The sequence below is a fragment of the Eptatretus burgeri genome, chromosome 6, assembly GCF_056783735.1.
Source record: "Eptatretus burgeri isolate ZD-2024b chromosome 6, Ebu_testis_v1, whole genome shotgun sequence".
Lineage (NCBI taxonomy): Eukaryota > Metazoa > Chordata > Myxini > Myxiniformes > Myxinidae > Eptatretus > Eptatretus burgeri.
Genome location: NC_140966.1, coordinates 82036192 through 82052224, shown reverse-complemented (window position 1 = coordinate 82052224; position 16033 = coordinate 82036192). Strand labels below are relative to the sequence as shown.

The 16033-nt window shown below is 44.1% G+C and overlaps 2 protein-coding genes across 2 annotated transcripts in view; one reads left to right on the top strand and one right to left on the bottom strand.

Moving 5' to 3' along the window:
* The window catches only part of LOC147025174 (uncharacterized), an 80246-nt gene that overhangs the window by 32423 nt on the left and 31790 nt on the right, over positions 1-16033 (top strand). The window contains exons 2-3 of the mRNA XM_085885855.1: positions 14618-14672; positions 15155-15240. Of these exons, the coding sequence (XP_085741981.1) occupies positions 14618-14672; positions 15155-15240 (141 nt within the window). The remainder of the gene's footprint in view (positions 1-14617; positions 14673-15154; positions 15241-16033) is intronic.
* Positions 831-2233, bottom strand: LOC147025176 (uncharacterized). Its single transcript, XM_085886944.1, has 2 exons — positions 1640-2233; positions 831-1499 (listed from the first exon to the last, which is right to left on the bottom strand). The coding sequence occupies exons 1-2, from the start codon at positions 2231-2233 to the stop codon at positions 831-833; spliced, it is 1263 nt and encodes a 420-aa protein (XP_085743070.1).

Below are 16033 nucleotides of genomic sequence, written 5' to 3'. Positions count from 1 at the left end.
TTTTTAATCAACTATCTCAATTTTAAGGAAAAAAATAATCAAAATTTTTGTTTTTTTAATTAGCATTTTTAGGTCATTTCGGTAGAGATGACCTAATAAAGCTGGACCAAATGTCCGTCCGTCAACAATTTTTCTTTACGATCTTGATGAAACTTAGTATGTGGGTAGAGGTCGATGAGTGTTGCACAACAATATAACTTTTGTCTGGGTTCAAGGTCAGGGTCAAGGTCACGTAAGTTATAAAAATCGCCATTTTCAAAACCTATCTTGTCTGCCATTCTACAAGATATTCGGCAACTGTTTATTGATTATGATAGTAAAAAATATTATCTTGCATCGAACCGGACAGATTTTTGAATTTCCGTCCCATTTGGTGACGTAACCTGGAAGATGGTCAAAAACACCTCCCAGTACAAAGAAAACTTTTTACTTCCGATCTTGATGAAATTTGGTATGTGGGTAGAGGTCGATGAGTGATACCCAACGACATATTTTTTCCCGGATTCAAGGTCACGAAAGTTGTGAAAGTCACCATTTTCAAAACCTATCTAGTCTGTCATTTTAGGACATATCTGGCAACGGCTCATCGATTATGATCGTAAAAAAACATTATAGAGATGACCGTCACCCCCACACTGGGGTAATTTTTTCAATTCAACATCAGACTTACATTGACAGAAAATGTACAAACTATATATAAAATGACGCACAAGTACCGTTAATGTGAAATTCAACATTAAAAAGACGAAGGAAAATAATTGATGCGGAATAAATGGCTTTCGCAAAGATTTTTGTCTGTGTTTCACATCTGTAACATCTCTCTTGAGGCATCAACAGTAGTTTGCAAGCATGTTGACATCCCATCGGCCCTGGTACCTCTCTTCCATCACTCGAATATCCTGGTGAAACCGTTCTCCTTGCTCCTCCCTGACATCACCACAGTTTTCCGGAAAGTAGTCTAAATGCGAGCTGAGAAAATGCATCTTTATGGACATGCGTGCACCAAGAGCCTGGAAGCTCTGCAGGAGCCCTTCCACAACACATTCATACTCTGGACTTTGGTGATTGCCCAGAAAGTTCGTCACAGTGGATTTGAATGAGAGCCAGGCATTCCTCTCATTGCTCTCCATACTTTCGTCCAATTTAGGATCTTTCATCAGCTCCCTGATCTGAGGGCCATCAAAAATGCCTGCTTTCAGTTTGGCCTCACTTGCACGAGGAAATTTCTTGTTCAGGAAAGCGAAAGCTCGACCTTCTTTGTTCAGTGCTTTGACAAAATTCTTCATAAGTCCGACCTTGATGTGCAGTGGCGGAAGTAGAATCTTCTGAGGATTCACAAGAGCGTGTGACACAACGCTGTGGGAACCTGGTTCCAGGCCAGATCTTTTTGGCCAGTTGCGTTGTACATAGTGCTGCTTGTCTGCTCGGCTGTCCCACAGACAGAGAAAGCAGGGGTATTTGGTGTAGCCGCCTTGTAGACCCAGCACCATGGACACAACCTATAAATAATAAAGAACACACATATTTGTTTTAAAATTTGTTATTCCATTTTATTAAAAATATATATTTTATTCCATGTTAAGAATATTTCAAGAAATAAAGTATAAAAATATATGTAACTAGGTTGACACCAACATACCTTTAGGTCTCCGCAAATCATCCAATTGTGATCTTTGTACTTCAAAGCAGTTAGCAAATGCTCCATGTTACTATAGTTCTCAGTCATCTGTACCGAGTGACCCACTGGAACAGACTCGATCTTGTTGCCATTGAAGAGTAGTACTGCTTTCAAGCTTCTACTTGAGGAGTCGAAGAACAACCGCCATTCTGTAGGATCATACGCTAAACCCATAGCTGCAATGAGGCCGGTGATGTTGCTACAGTAAACCAGAGAAACTTCATCGTCCGAACTAAAATATTCTCGAAACTTTTCTTCACGGCTGCGGTACCAGGAGAATGTAGTTTCAGGAGCTAACAAACAATTTTCACGAAGTCGTGACCCCAGCAACTGAGCAGGTACTTTGGACAAACACAAATCTCGTGACAAATCATTCAACTCCGCTTGGCTAAAGAGTTTGGGTTGACTTGTCTCGCCCGTAGGTTGATATGTACCAGATATGTCACCATCTTCCATTTGTTCATCGGAATCGGGTGCCGAATGTCTGCAATTTTCGGGCAGTGCTGGAATTGGAATTCCTGGTCCATGAGGCACTGGTTTAATGGCAGATGGCATGTCTGGATACTTTAAGTGTTGCTTGCTTTTTTCGATTTATGCCTAAAATGAAAGAGATAGACATACCGTCAAGGGGGTGACATGATGTATATAAAGTTAAACAATTTAGAATGTTTGGGCATTTATTAAATATAAAGTTAAAGTCAAAGAAAATTGATAAACTCACCTTGTGGGTTTGTCATACAGAAATAACAGTCATTAGTATGATCTCTTCCCTCCCTCCACACCATTGGGATACCAAAAGGCAGACACTATCTTCTTGTGGCTCCAGTGCCGCAGACTCTCAACGCACATTTTGCAGCATATGTGAGGGGCAAAGGCTTTGTCCTGGTCACCAAGTTTCATTCCAAAGTATGCGTGATAGCTTTTCCTTACAAAATGTGTGATGTTAGACTGCCGGTCTGGCATGGATACTTTACCACAGATAGAGCAGAACTTGTTTGGGTCATTCTTGCCTTCCGAATATAACTTTTCCGAATCTTGCCTTCCTTGCCGAATATAACTTTTCAACCAATTAACTTGCAATCATGTGTGATACCTCTTTTCCATATAATTTTGACCTGAGGAATCGATTTCTGAGGTCAATTTTGTGATTCAGGGTCAAAGGTCAAGTTCAAGGTCATTTTCGGCCAAAAATGAAATGGTATAATAATAATGAAATTTTCAGAGCGATGGTGGTCAAGCGTTTATTCATTAACGGCGATCACTCCTATTCATCATCAGAGCCGAATGCAAGATCAAGATGTTCAGTTTCCTCGTCATCTTCCACATCTGCTTCTCTTTCCTCTTCCACTTCATCTTGGTCTTCGTCTCCTGTCTTGAACGGGTTGAAGCAGGTGTTACTACAAACACAAGCGCAGTACACAGTGCATGATATCTTTCCATGGTGACAGCTGCAACGTTCAGTTCCGCACGCCTTCACCGCCGCCTTACAGCCGCACCGCACAACATCCATGAGATCTTGGGGTCCTGGGGGCTGATCGGAGGTTGTTGGTACTGGGGTGCCATCTTTTATTTCCCACCCATACTTCGTGATGTCAACTTCAGGTGGAGCCTGCTGGTCAGATTTTGCGAGTCTGGTCTGCAGATGAGTGAGCAAGATGTGCAGGAAGAGATTTTGCTCTGTTGGTGGTAGCGACATGATCTTGAGCAGCTTGCGAGACTTCTTTGTGTACATATGGTACCTCGCCTCGCTCATCGTGGTCCCCTGTTGCTGACCATATAGAGCACAGAAGAATGCCTGTCTTCTTCCATGAGCTGTGCATGGGTGGCATCAAGCTCGCCCAAGGCTGAGTACAGGCCTGGGAAGTCGCCAGCTCTCAGGGTCTTCAGGGCCGACACTTTCCCCTTGCCGTACAGGTATGAGGTGGTATCTGAACCAGTAGTATAGTGCATTCCTAGGATCTGCAGGCACTTGGGGCCCAAGTTGGGCACAGGTGGCGTTGATGTCCCAAATGGCTCCATCCCACCGCTCAATTTGCACTCTGGCCTAGATCTTGTTTCGGTACACGCAGTACACAAGCAGCACGAACACATCGGTGTCATCTGAGAGAATGCGGATCACTCGCGTGTCGGACTCGGCAGCCATGAGGAGGTACGAGATCATTGTTATGTCCGCTTCGTCATGGTTGAACACACCATTGCTAGTGGCTCTCCACGGTGACTCCTTCGCCGAAGCTGTAGGTACTAAGACCTTTTGACAGCTGCAACTTGTTGTCCTTATTCCTCATGATGGCGTCTTGACTGGGCAGCGGTGTATTGGTGGAGCCAAGGCCAGCACGTCACATATGCTCATGGTCCTTCGCAGAAACATTGTGATACTTGTCCAAGACTAAGACCTTGCCAGTGAGAGAGGACAATCTCGTATTGATGGACTTAACTATGACCGATGCATCTCCTCTTGATGGCCAAACAATGTGGTAGAGGAGTTGGCTCGTATCAACAATGGTGACATCAAGTGGCGGTGGTCGTCGTGTCTGTACGCAGAGTTTTTGAGCCAGCGGTGCTTTGCTACCTTTCTTCAAGCAACCATACTCGTCGATGAGCGAGGGGGGTATTGGGCACAGCTCATATTGGAAGATGGATGCTGGCTTCATCTGTCACTGCTTTCCGACTGTCAGCAGCCTGAGGAAGATAGTCTCCAGGTCAAAGATCGTCTTGTCCCCCACTTTCACACCTTTCTTTATGTGTTCCATGGTTTTGATGGAGCTAGAGACGGTTGCATGGAATCCGGTGGGGAGGGATGCTCGGAACTGTGCAGCTATTCTCTCGCCTATGTCGACTGATTCGGCAACATTCACCTCGGCTTCAGGAGACCGAATCTACCATTGGCGACGTTGTAGAGGTGTGGCGACTGATTTTCCAATGGGTGAGACATTTTGGACAGCTCAAGCGAGATTTGACATCTGTCATCTGCATCCATCTCCCTCCTCTTCTACCCCTCTTCCTTGTGATGTGGTCCGCTGCTTGTGGTACTTGCTCCAGCTTGGTCTTTGCTCTCCTTGACTGGAGGATCAGGGTAGATGTGCGTCATGGTGTCTGAGAGGTAGGCGATGACGGAAAATAATCGATCCATTCCGCGACCATCTCTTGAGAAAGGGTTATATCCTTGAGGCCACCTTTGCCGATTTGAATGGCAGTTTGTTCACCAAACTGATCAGAGCTCACGCCATTACAGCTACCCTCTTGGTGACTGCACACGAAGGCACCTGACATAAGCTCTGTTTTGGCCACGGGTGGCAGCAGGTGGCGCATTTTGAGAATGTGATGGGTGATGTAGCAGGCGCAGTGGTGGTGGCCAGCAACGAAGAAGTAGGAGAGCATACGCTCGAGCGTTAGCTGCTGCAGCAGGAAATCTCCCTCCCTCTCGCTACGAAGCAGTTTATGGACGAAGAGTAGGCTTTATCAGGTTATCGACCCAGTTCCTGCCCGTTAGGTGTTGCTGGCACGTTTCAAGGTAGTCGCTTAAGTCCTGGAATGTTTTGGGACCAGTGGTGATGAACTTGCTCAGAAGAGTAGTCGAAACCATCCAGAACGCTCGCTTGGCCGGAACCCAAGACTTGCCGCTCATGATTCCTGTTAGCCCTCCAAACGCTGAGCTGATTAGAGGCTCAATACCTGACCCGCGCATGAGTTTGCCGATGCCGCCACTGAAGGACTGCACGGTGTGCATGATGCCTGGCCTGAGAATGACGTTTTTGAAGCGATCGACGTCATTCCACTTGATTTGGCTGGCTACCATGTACAGCTGCAGGTCGACAGAGATGTTACGCACAGGCCATCCCCATGTCAGCCAACGACTTCTTGAGGTACTCCAGCAAAGTTACCACCGTGTCCGGATGAGCGGCTTTGGCGTCGGTGAGAGGTCCGAACATGTAGGTACTCGCTGGCTTCTGAGCTTGATCATTGCGCGCCTCCTGATTGTTGAACCCACCCCACTCCATTGCGTTCTCCTGTGTGTTGAGCGTGTTTAGCCACTTCATGTCCTTCTGCGCAGTAGCTCGACTCACCTGCCGGGCAAATACTTCTTGGTAGGAGATGCCAGAGGTGGCCTCTACAGCTGGTGGGTTCACCTTGGTCGGCCCGGTGTAGTGTTGCAAAGGAAGGCTGCCCGATGAGCTACTGCTGGTCTTTGACTAGGCGGCTTTCTTAGAGAGTCTGGGGATGATTAGGCTGCTCATCCCTGGCTTAGTGCAGCCATACTCTAGCATACCTGTGGGATGAGGTTGCTGGAATTCATGTGAGATGACATGGGTAGTGCGTCGATCATTGGGTGTGAATACCTGGAGATTGAAGTTGTCAAACCACGCGAAGATGACGCTGACGGTTCTACACAACCCCATGAACTGGTGGAGAACCTGTGCATTGCCACCTAGTAGACGAGCGGTCGATTTTCGGAATCTCAGGGCCTCATCGTACGAGGTCGTGAAGCCATGCTCATGAAGAAGTTTGAGAAGTTCGGAACTGCCGTGCCGGTGCAACAGTTTGACGGCCAGTCCTAATGTTGTCTGATTTCTGGTACCTGTAACGTGACTGAATTGACTGGCTAAGGCTCAGAGATTTCTTGGTCACTTTACCACTGGAGACCAGGTCCGAAACCAACTTCAACAAACTTGGGCTGGTTGCCTTGATTGTGTTGGCCTGTGTAAATTCTGATAGGTCGTAATTGGCACTGTTGTACTTGACTGACCGTGCCTCATGCTTTATCTGCCTCACCACGGAAGCAATGCTCCTCTCATCCGTATCGTCTACCTTTACTATCGTGAGACTTTTAGCAATGGACTCATGGAAACCAACAATGGTAGCACAGCCATCTACCCGAACAACGATAACATCCTTACTCATGCAGTCAGTCAACTTGCTAAACATGTCATGTCGACCGAGCTTCCCACCTAGATCTGAGTACAGGGAATGCAGTTCAACACTATTCCATATTGTGGACCTGTCTTTGTTCAGAGTCAAAATTAGCTAAGGTGTAATAAAGTGTAACACAATCATCAAAATATAGAATTCTTTATTAAATTATATAACTAATGTTTTTAGGAAGTTGAATTACTTAGCTATAATAATCAACAGGAGAAAATATAGTGATGTACCCACATTTTGAGAAAAACACTTTTTACCCCAAGCTTTGAGGGTTTATGCACGTTATTGTTGATGGACAAAGTAGTGATTTTTTTTTTTCTTTCCCTGTTTTCCAGGCCGAATCCAGCATGCAAAGTGTTTATATATATATATATATATATATATATATATATATATATATATATATATATATATATATATATATATATATATATATATATATATATATGAGATAACCTCTTAAGAAAAATCTATTGTCCATCAAAAAGTTTGTACACACCTATGTTGGATGAACTTTCAACACGATGACAATTTTTGTTCGCTTAAAAATTCGTATATTTATCATCTCTCACCGATGACATCACGATACCAGAAAACCTTTTTGGCAAATAACATAATGTACAAACATAAGACCCCGTATTTGTAATGGAATATGTCAAAGGTACTAAGATAAACAGATCAGAGAAAATTTTGGGGTACACTTATGCATGTTATTTTTGACGGACTTGATGAAGTTATGAGACACAATTTCTCTTTTTCCATGACAGGTATCTATCTTTCAAAGCCTTGAAGTCCTCCCATAAAGGGAGAATTGGTGATACCCGATTATACTGACAGGTCCATGGATATACACTGAATCAACTGTTTCTCTGTCCTCAGTCCTTGGCCAGGTGAAGGAATTTTGGTTCCATCTTGTTGGTGGAACTTCATACGGACGCTTTCATTAGTGGGTTGGTCTAGTACTCGTCCGATGTGCCATTTTAGTGGGCGCGTAAAAAACACAACATAGTCCTTCATGACTTCATTGGGCTGCAAAAGAAAAACCGCGACTCATTCAGGTATGGTATGTTTTGTAATTTGCACCACCAGACTGTAAACGCATTACGCTTAAAGTTTTCCCAAGAGTGCCACTGCATTTCTGCTTCGTTTTCATTTTAATGCAGGCATAAGGCAGTCGAGTCATGCCACATACCTCCACAGATGAGGAAAACGAATGGCTGATAAATTCGCGATGCTCACCTGAACTTTGTTGTTACTGTCAAATTTCCCAGTGGTTTTAACGTGACCATCTGTTGCAGTCCCTGAAGAAAAGAGCGTGAATGATTGTTTATACACAGGTTGTCTTGAAGTCCACGAACGTGAAAAACTGCCTAGTCGTTATCCTATCAGTGTGGATTTTTGTTTATCTTTAGGTGGTGTTTTCCATGTAAAATGGGGTAGAGTTGGCTTCAAATGCTTCAAAATAGACCAAATCACTAACGTGCACAATACGTGTCCATCATATTACTAACGTGCACAATACGTGTCCATCATATTACTAACGTGCACAATACGTGTCCGTCAGATTCTAACATGGAAATGGCCAACTCCGTCAGAAACCATAGAAAGTGAAGATGGTGGACCTGACCTCGTCCTTTCCACCACGGTTCGAGCACTTATTTACTTTCTTTAAATGTAATTTACATTCCTACGAAGTCACACAACATTCCTATTCATTTTTTTCAAGTTCAAGACTGATATATACTTGCGCACGTTAGATATTGCGCACGTTATTTTTTTATGACGAACACCGACTCTTTCAAATATGTCCCCATTACGGACTTCTTCCACAGATTTCGATGACGTAATACGCACCAGCAGAGTCAAAAGTCTATTTCCTGGTGCAGACCATTCACGTGATCCACCGTTGGCGGGAGTTGATGGCGTGGATTACACACGTTATATTCATGACGGACGCGGTTGGGTTGGTTTTCATATCTCGATATTTCAATACTGAAAAGCTTTGGGGGCACAAAATGGGTTACATGCCATCAGGAACTTAGCATACAGACATGGCCATGACACTATTTCAGTACATGCTGCTGCCATCTGGTAGTAAACTCAACCCTGAGCCCCTAGACAATTTCGACGGACGCACTAACGTGCACAAGCGGAATTTTAAACCACATTTTTTTTTATTTAGCAAAGGACCGCTGATTAAATTTATGTTCATACATAACCTTAGATGGTGACCTTTAAATTAAATATATATATATATATATAAATATATATACATATATATATATATATATATATATATATATATATATATATATATATATATATATATATATATATCTAGAAAAGGCAATAGAAGCAGTGTGAAACTGGTCAATGAAAAATGTGACGCTCAGGGCCTTCAAAAACGGGCTTTCAAAAAAAATCGTTCCCCTCTTTTTTTTTTCCTCAGACTTTAATATATGTGCCTGAAACTGTCTTTTTTATCTCCTGGAAATTTATACTGAAGTATCCAACCATTAATGGACCATTTTTTTCAAATAGTAGAAATTTATTGAATGATTTTCTCATGGCCTACAAATATAACACCTTAGCTGATTTGACTCTTCATGTACTCAATGACTTCCTTCAGAGCATTTTCAGCTGCACTACCAGTTGGCAAATCAGCATATGTAGGGACTTTCGTGAAACTGTTATAGCAGCGGACGTGGTACTTGCACTCAGCAGAAGGTATATCCGAAACAAAAGCAAGGTGCAACTTGACCCTTCTAGCGACATCATCATTGCGCTGCTCAGCAACATCAAGGAGCATATCTTTCATAGTTGGGAGTGGGTTACGTTCTGTGTCAAAATGTTCTTTGGTCATACACTCACGAACGCGGTCCCATCTTTATGGGTGTCTATCATCAATGGGTAAACATTCCTCGCTACAGAACATACAATCACGTTTGTACTCAAATACACCTTTGTCAGCTACCTTAGTATGAGACCTTGTAGTTGTCCTTCCACCCTCATCTTCAGCCTTTATTTTCTGTCACTTTCTCACTCTCTCAATTTTCTCTTTTGATGTACAAGTACAGTAGCAACCTTTGTGGCAGGCTATGCTTGCCGCATCTCCACCAACATCAATAATGTTCTGTAGCTTAGCCTGCAGGTCTCCATCTCCACGGGATTTGGCGCACGAGATGAGCTTCTTGATCCTGATCTCAGTGAATTTCATTTTTCCTCCACCTCCGTGACACACCGGGAGAAGACACCTTGAGTCAGCCATCATACGTTTCTCTGAAAAGAAGAAGAGGTGAGATTAAAATCAACGGGATTGTTCATCAACTATCGAGGAGGAGTGATCTGCAGTTGATGCAGGGGTCAAAAAGTTTTAAACCCCTCAATAGTCCAAAAATGACATTGAACTTTACCTTTAACCCTGAATTTGACCCCGAACCACACAACTGACCTCAGAAATCGATTCCTCACCTCAAAATTATACGGAAAAAATGTATCACATGTGATTGTAGGTTGATTGGTTGAAAAGTTATTTTCCACCTCTGTCCGTGGCGACCATGTTGGATTTATGCAAATTATCGGAGTTCCCCAAGGTTGCCACTCCAGCAACCAAGCTAAATTTTTTCTATAGACCCATGCGAGTACGAAACCATCAAAAAACAATTCACTTCTCGCAACAACAAGGTACTCAACCTGACAATTGGACTATCATTCAATGTTTATTTTATTTATTGGTTTTTTTTACCATTAAAATAAATTGAACGGTTTGTGTGTTCAAGAAATGAGGATATTATTTCACTCATCATTAATAATCATCAAGGGGAGACAACCCGTTATACTGTTATTTTAGCTGTGCTCAGTCTATCTCCCTTGATTACAAAAAGTCAAATTTATAAACTGGAATTTTTCGTGATGTGTTCATTGAAATCGAATTGAATCGAATTGAATGAACTCTACTCTGGTACTGAGAGTGCTGTGAAGTGTGGTGGTACCATCTCTGACTTATTTCCAGTTGTTACTGGAGTTCGTCAGGGATGTGTACTTGCCCCCACACTTTTCAGCACTTGTATGGACTGGATTCTAGGGAGGATGTCGGAGAGATCAAGTTGCGGTGCGTCATTTGGGAATGTCAAGATCTCGGACCTTGACTTTGCAGATGATGCAGTCATCTTTGCGGAGACTTTAGACATCCTCTTGGGGGCCCTCGAGGTGCTGAATGAGGAGTCGGAGCCGTTGGGATTACGGGTTTCTTGGGTCAAAACTAAGATCCAGGCTTTCGGTGACATCTTGGATGCTGCTGTCCTGTCTGTGTCTGTTTGTGGTGAGGATGTTGAGGTCGTGGAGAGATTCACTTACCTTGGCAGTGATATTCATGTCTCTGCTGGCTGCGAGTCAGAGGTCAATAGACGTCTGGGTCGGGCCTGGGGAGTCATGGATTCACTGGATCATGGGGTGTGGCGCTGCCGGTACCTGTGCGGGAGGACGAAAGTCCGAGTCTTCAGGTCCTTGGTACTTCCAGTCTTGCTCTATGGGTGCGAGACTTGGACTCTGACCAAGGATCTGAGACGGAGACTTAATTCCTTTGGTACCAGGTCTCTTCGGAGAATCCTTGGCTATCGCTGGTCGGATTTTGTGTCCAACGAGCGGTTGCTGAGAGAGACTCGGATGAGATTTGTTACCTGCATAGTCCGTGAGCGTCAGTTACGGCTGTATGGACATGTGGCTCGTTTTCCTGACTCTGATCCTGCTCACCAGATTCTCTCAGCGAGGGAGTCTCATGAGTGGAGGAGGCCAGTGGGTCGACCACGTGCCTCATGGTTGCAACAGGTTGACCATCATCTCAAGGAGATGGGGATGGGCCTGGCATCTGCCTGGGGGATGGCCAGACGGAGGCCCCTGGAGTACCGGCGGAAAGTGGACGCAGCGACGTGCTGTTCTGGCACATGCTCCCATACCTGACCTGACCTGACCTTTCGCCCATGTTCGAAATATCTTCAACTTTCTTGCACACATGACATCTTGCTTTGTGGATGGACACCCTTTCTAGCCAATCCCGATAGTCGGGGATGGCTGAGCCACGCAGTGTTGAAATAACAAACTTTGGATATTTTGCTTCTCCGTTCTGCAGCCGAAAAGTTTCTCCGTGCAGAGACGTTCATGCAGTTACTCAATATTGAAGTCAATATGCTACTGACAGGGAGATTATGGCGGCGTCATCGATCAACAGCCAATGAATTGTTCGAGCATATATTTCCAATGCTTTTCATTGGTTGATATTTTACTACACTTTACAACCACGTACAGAATGAATGAAAATACCCCGAATCCAGGTCAATCGAGCCTTTGGCAGCAAAATGACCGATGTCAGCTTATTTTCTTACAAAAAAATTAAAAAGAGGATAGAAATATGTAAGGGACAGTGCACACAAAAAAGGTTTATTTTCAGGGAGTTTCCAGGACTTTCAAGTACTGGAAAATGGAATCTCATTTTCCAGGAAATTCAAGGAGTTTCAAGGAGTGTGCAAACTGTGATATATTTTTATGTTGGCTGTGTGCACCTTGTTTTGAAGACACACAACTATATATATATATATATATATATATATATATATATATATATATGTATATATATATATATATATATATATATATATGTATATATATATATATGTATATATATATATATATATATATATATATATATATATATATATATATATATATATATATATATTGTTGTGGTTACCAAATTCGCAAACCACCATTCAGGTCCCTTAGGTGAGGTATCTCGGTAAGTACATGTGTAGTTAGGTCCAAACCCGTTGTCTAGTGGGAATACATGTCATTTATGCGAGCTGCGACTCTTCAGGATAGCCGTTTTTCTTTTGCTATCTTTATTTTGGACCAACCGCCATGATTACCACCACAACCACAACATCAACCACCAACCACACCACCGCTTCACCACAACCGCCACGACCTTCACGTCACACCTCGCAACCGTAGCATCGCCACCGTTCTTGCCCCGCTGTGGGTACCGGTGTTGGACTCGTGCAGGGCGCGCGTCGAACAGCGGGTACAAAATCACGGATTTTGTGCTTCAAAATGGATCAAAAACGACACACGCCCACTTTTTGCCGTCCAATCGGTGAGCGAGGGGCGATTTGGCCCCGCCTCCAGGACGATCGATATATGCAAATTTGTGGATCAAAAAGCCTTCACGCCCACTTTTTCTCGGGCCAATGGGGAGCGAGGTGAAAGGTCAAAGGGAGGGGGTCAAAGGCGAAGCTACGGGGGGATAAAAGGACCGTGTTCGTCAGTCAGTGAGAGGAGAGTCCAAAGAAGAGTCGAGAGTCGGAGAGTCCAGAGGCGGAGAGTAGCAGAGTCGGAAGCAGAGGGTCAAGACTTCGCGGGCGGTGGAGCTGCTCGTCGTGTGCGTTGGAGTCGGAACGGAGGGGACGAGCTGTGGAAAGGCGGCGACACCAGACGAGGGGGTGCTCGCGTCGTGCAGGAAGCTGCACCCGAGGGAGGCCGACAGCGCGACCTGGCCGAGGTGGAGACGCTCGTCGCACATAATAAAGATCCTCTATACCCCGAGCATCAGCAACCCCCTCCTGTTTCCCCCCGCGCTGAGATAGTGCGACCAAGGGGGCCCCTTTCCCACCCCCTGCCAGACACTGTCCGCGAGGTCCGCGGAGTTGGGGCGCCATCGCCGCTCCGCGTCTCATCACCAGACGGGTAGGCGCGACCCGGTCTCGGCCTCAGGCCCGCCTCATTCTTGGGGGTATTATTTTCCTTGGTTTTGGGTATGTGTTGTCGGCGCCGTCTGTGAGGTAGAATTGTATAAGTGTTGCCGTGTGCTCGGTAGTCGGTATTAGCTCTGCATTGTTTTCGCTTTTATATTTGCTTTTTGTGTAAATTGCATTGTGTTTTCGCTTTTATATTTGCTTTTTGTGTAAATGGAATTGTGTTTTTTCTGTGTGCTTTTGGTGGAATTGTATATGTGTGCTTCCCGTGTGCCGCGAATAAATGTGCTTTTGTGTTGAACTGTTTCCCGCTTCGCTTCGTCATTTCTCCCATTGAATCCTCATCTTGCTTCACGTAAAGGGTTGGTAGTGGGCTGAATACGCCCGATAATTAATCGAACCGTCGAGGTCGACGATAACACCGCTCGGTTATTCTGATAGTACAGAACGGGTCGCTTAAGTGGCCCGTGTCCGAAGTCGACCTGCGGCGAGGTGCGATCGCCCGGTCTACCCTCCGCGTGGGTACTTAGGTAGGTCGAATTTGGCGAGCAACCCTATCCCACGCGGGGGCTGATTGGCTCGATCGCGGTGAGACCGAAAGGTCCACCCGTGACTGGTTCCCGGCGTTAGTCCGAGAGGGTCACGACTGGATTGTCCGTCCGGTGGGCGACGTGCCGCGATTCGAGTTACGTGGCCGTCCGCACGCCGGCGGGCGCGAATACCGCAACAATATATTGTCCTTCAGTTGCATCTCAACTAAGAGGGACTTTATCTGTAAGTCTTCTGAAAGTACGTCATTTCTCAATGCAAGCTCATTGAAATGTTCATTTTTCACACTCGATCATTGCGAAAGCACCTCAACCTGTGTGACAGAATCATGACAGCGTCATAGACAGTACATGTTTTCTGTTCTACATAACCAGAAAGAAAGCAAGTGACATCTTTGAAAGAAATTCAACACCACACAGCTCACAATTGAGCACTCCTTCTAATCCTCAATCAAACATCAAGACATTATGGAGGTGTCCCTCTCAAGTCCAAAATGGGATAAATTCCAGTTAAAGGTGCAAAGGTAACAAGGAAAGTTACAAATTCCAATAAAGTCTTCCATATGTAAATGTCTCATTATCAGTATGACCCCTGTGAGGTAATAAAGCTCATCAGAGCATGTGGAGGTAAACATGATGTTCACGCTCTTGGCATCTGTGATTCCACATGTTTGAAAATGGTTCCTTACTTTTTGGCAGGTCTTAACATCCTTCTGTTTCTGCAGCTCATGCTGTTGTCGTTTGTCCTGTCGCTGAAGTTCCACTTCTGACAACTTGTCGGTAAGTTTCTTCAGCTCCTCTGAAAGTTCCTTGTTTTTCAACGTAAACTGTTTGCATTGTTTATCTTTCGCATTCAATCGTTGCGAAAGCAACTTTATCTGTGGGATAGAAACATGACGGTGTCATCGACAGTAAAGTTTCTGTTGTACATAACCAGAGAGAAAGTGACATTTTTGAAAGAAAATTCAACACCACACAGCTGATAATTGAGCACTTCTTCTAATTCTCAATCAATTAACATAAAGACTTTGTGGAGGAGTCCCTCTCAATTCAAAAATGGGATGAATTCTGGTTAAAAGTGCAAAGTTCATATGGCGTTCCACAAATTCCAATGAAATTCTTCCATTTGTAAATGTCTGATTATAAGCATGACCCCTGTGTGTTGTCAAAATTCATCAGAGCATGTAGAGGTAAACAGGATTTTCACCCTCTTGACATCTGTCGTCTCACATATTTGATAATGGTTCCTTACTTTTTGGCAGCTCTCAACATCCTTCTGTTACTGCAGCTCCATTGCATTGTCGCTCTCCTCTTGCTGAAGTTCCACTTCTGACAACAACTTTGCAAGGTTCGTCAGATCATCTGACAGTATCTTATTTTTTGATGTAATGTGATTTAATTTTTCATCCTTCGCACTTAAACGCTGCGAAAGCATCTCAATCTGTAGGGCAGAAATATGACAGCATCATCGACAGTAAAGTTTCTGTTTTCTGTTCTGCATAACCAGAGAGAAAGAAAGTGACATGTTTGAAAGAATATTCAAAACCACACAGCTGACAATTTAGCACTCCTAATCCTAATTGAAAAACCATCAAGACATTCTGGAGGTGTCGCTCTCGCGTTCAAGATGGGATCAACTCTGATTAACGGTGCAAAGTTCACATGGAGCTTCACAAATTACAAAGCAGTCTTCCATTTTGAAATGTCTCATTAGCACCAAGACCCCTGGAAGGTGTTACAATTCATCAGAACATGTGGAGATGAACATGACACATTTGATAACGGTTCCTTACTTATTGGCAGCTCTCGATGTTGTTTTGTCATTCTTCCTCATCTTTCAACGTCCATCTGTAGTTCTTCCTCGTACCGTTTTTGAGTTCTTCTGAAAATACATTATTTTAAAGGTAATTTCATTGAATCTTTTGTCATTCACATGCAACCAATGAGAAAGCACCTCGACCTGTGCAGCAGAAACATTCCGCTCATGAAGAGACACATGCACAGAATAATGAAGAAACACCACCAAAGATAATATTTCATACATACAAGCAAATATAATGATAATTATCATTATAATTATAATTAGTGGATTAAACTCTCATACGGAAGGGTGTACTGTCCAAATATAATGAGGAACAACA

What these genes read in the sequence shown, in the direction of transcription:
- LOC147025176 (XM_085886944.1), bottom strand. Translation starts at nt 2,233, where the DNA reads ATGCCATCTGCCATTAAACCAGTGCCTCATGGACCAGGAATTCCAATT. An exon ending in TGATTTGCGGAGACCTAAAG is followed by an intron (nt 1,500 to 1,639) that starts GTATGTTGGTGT and finishes TATTATTTATAG; the next exon opens with GTTGTGTCCATGGTGCTGGG.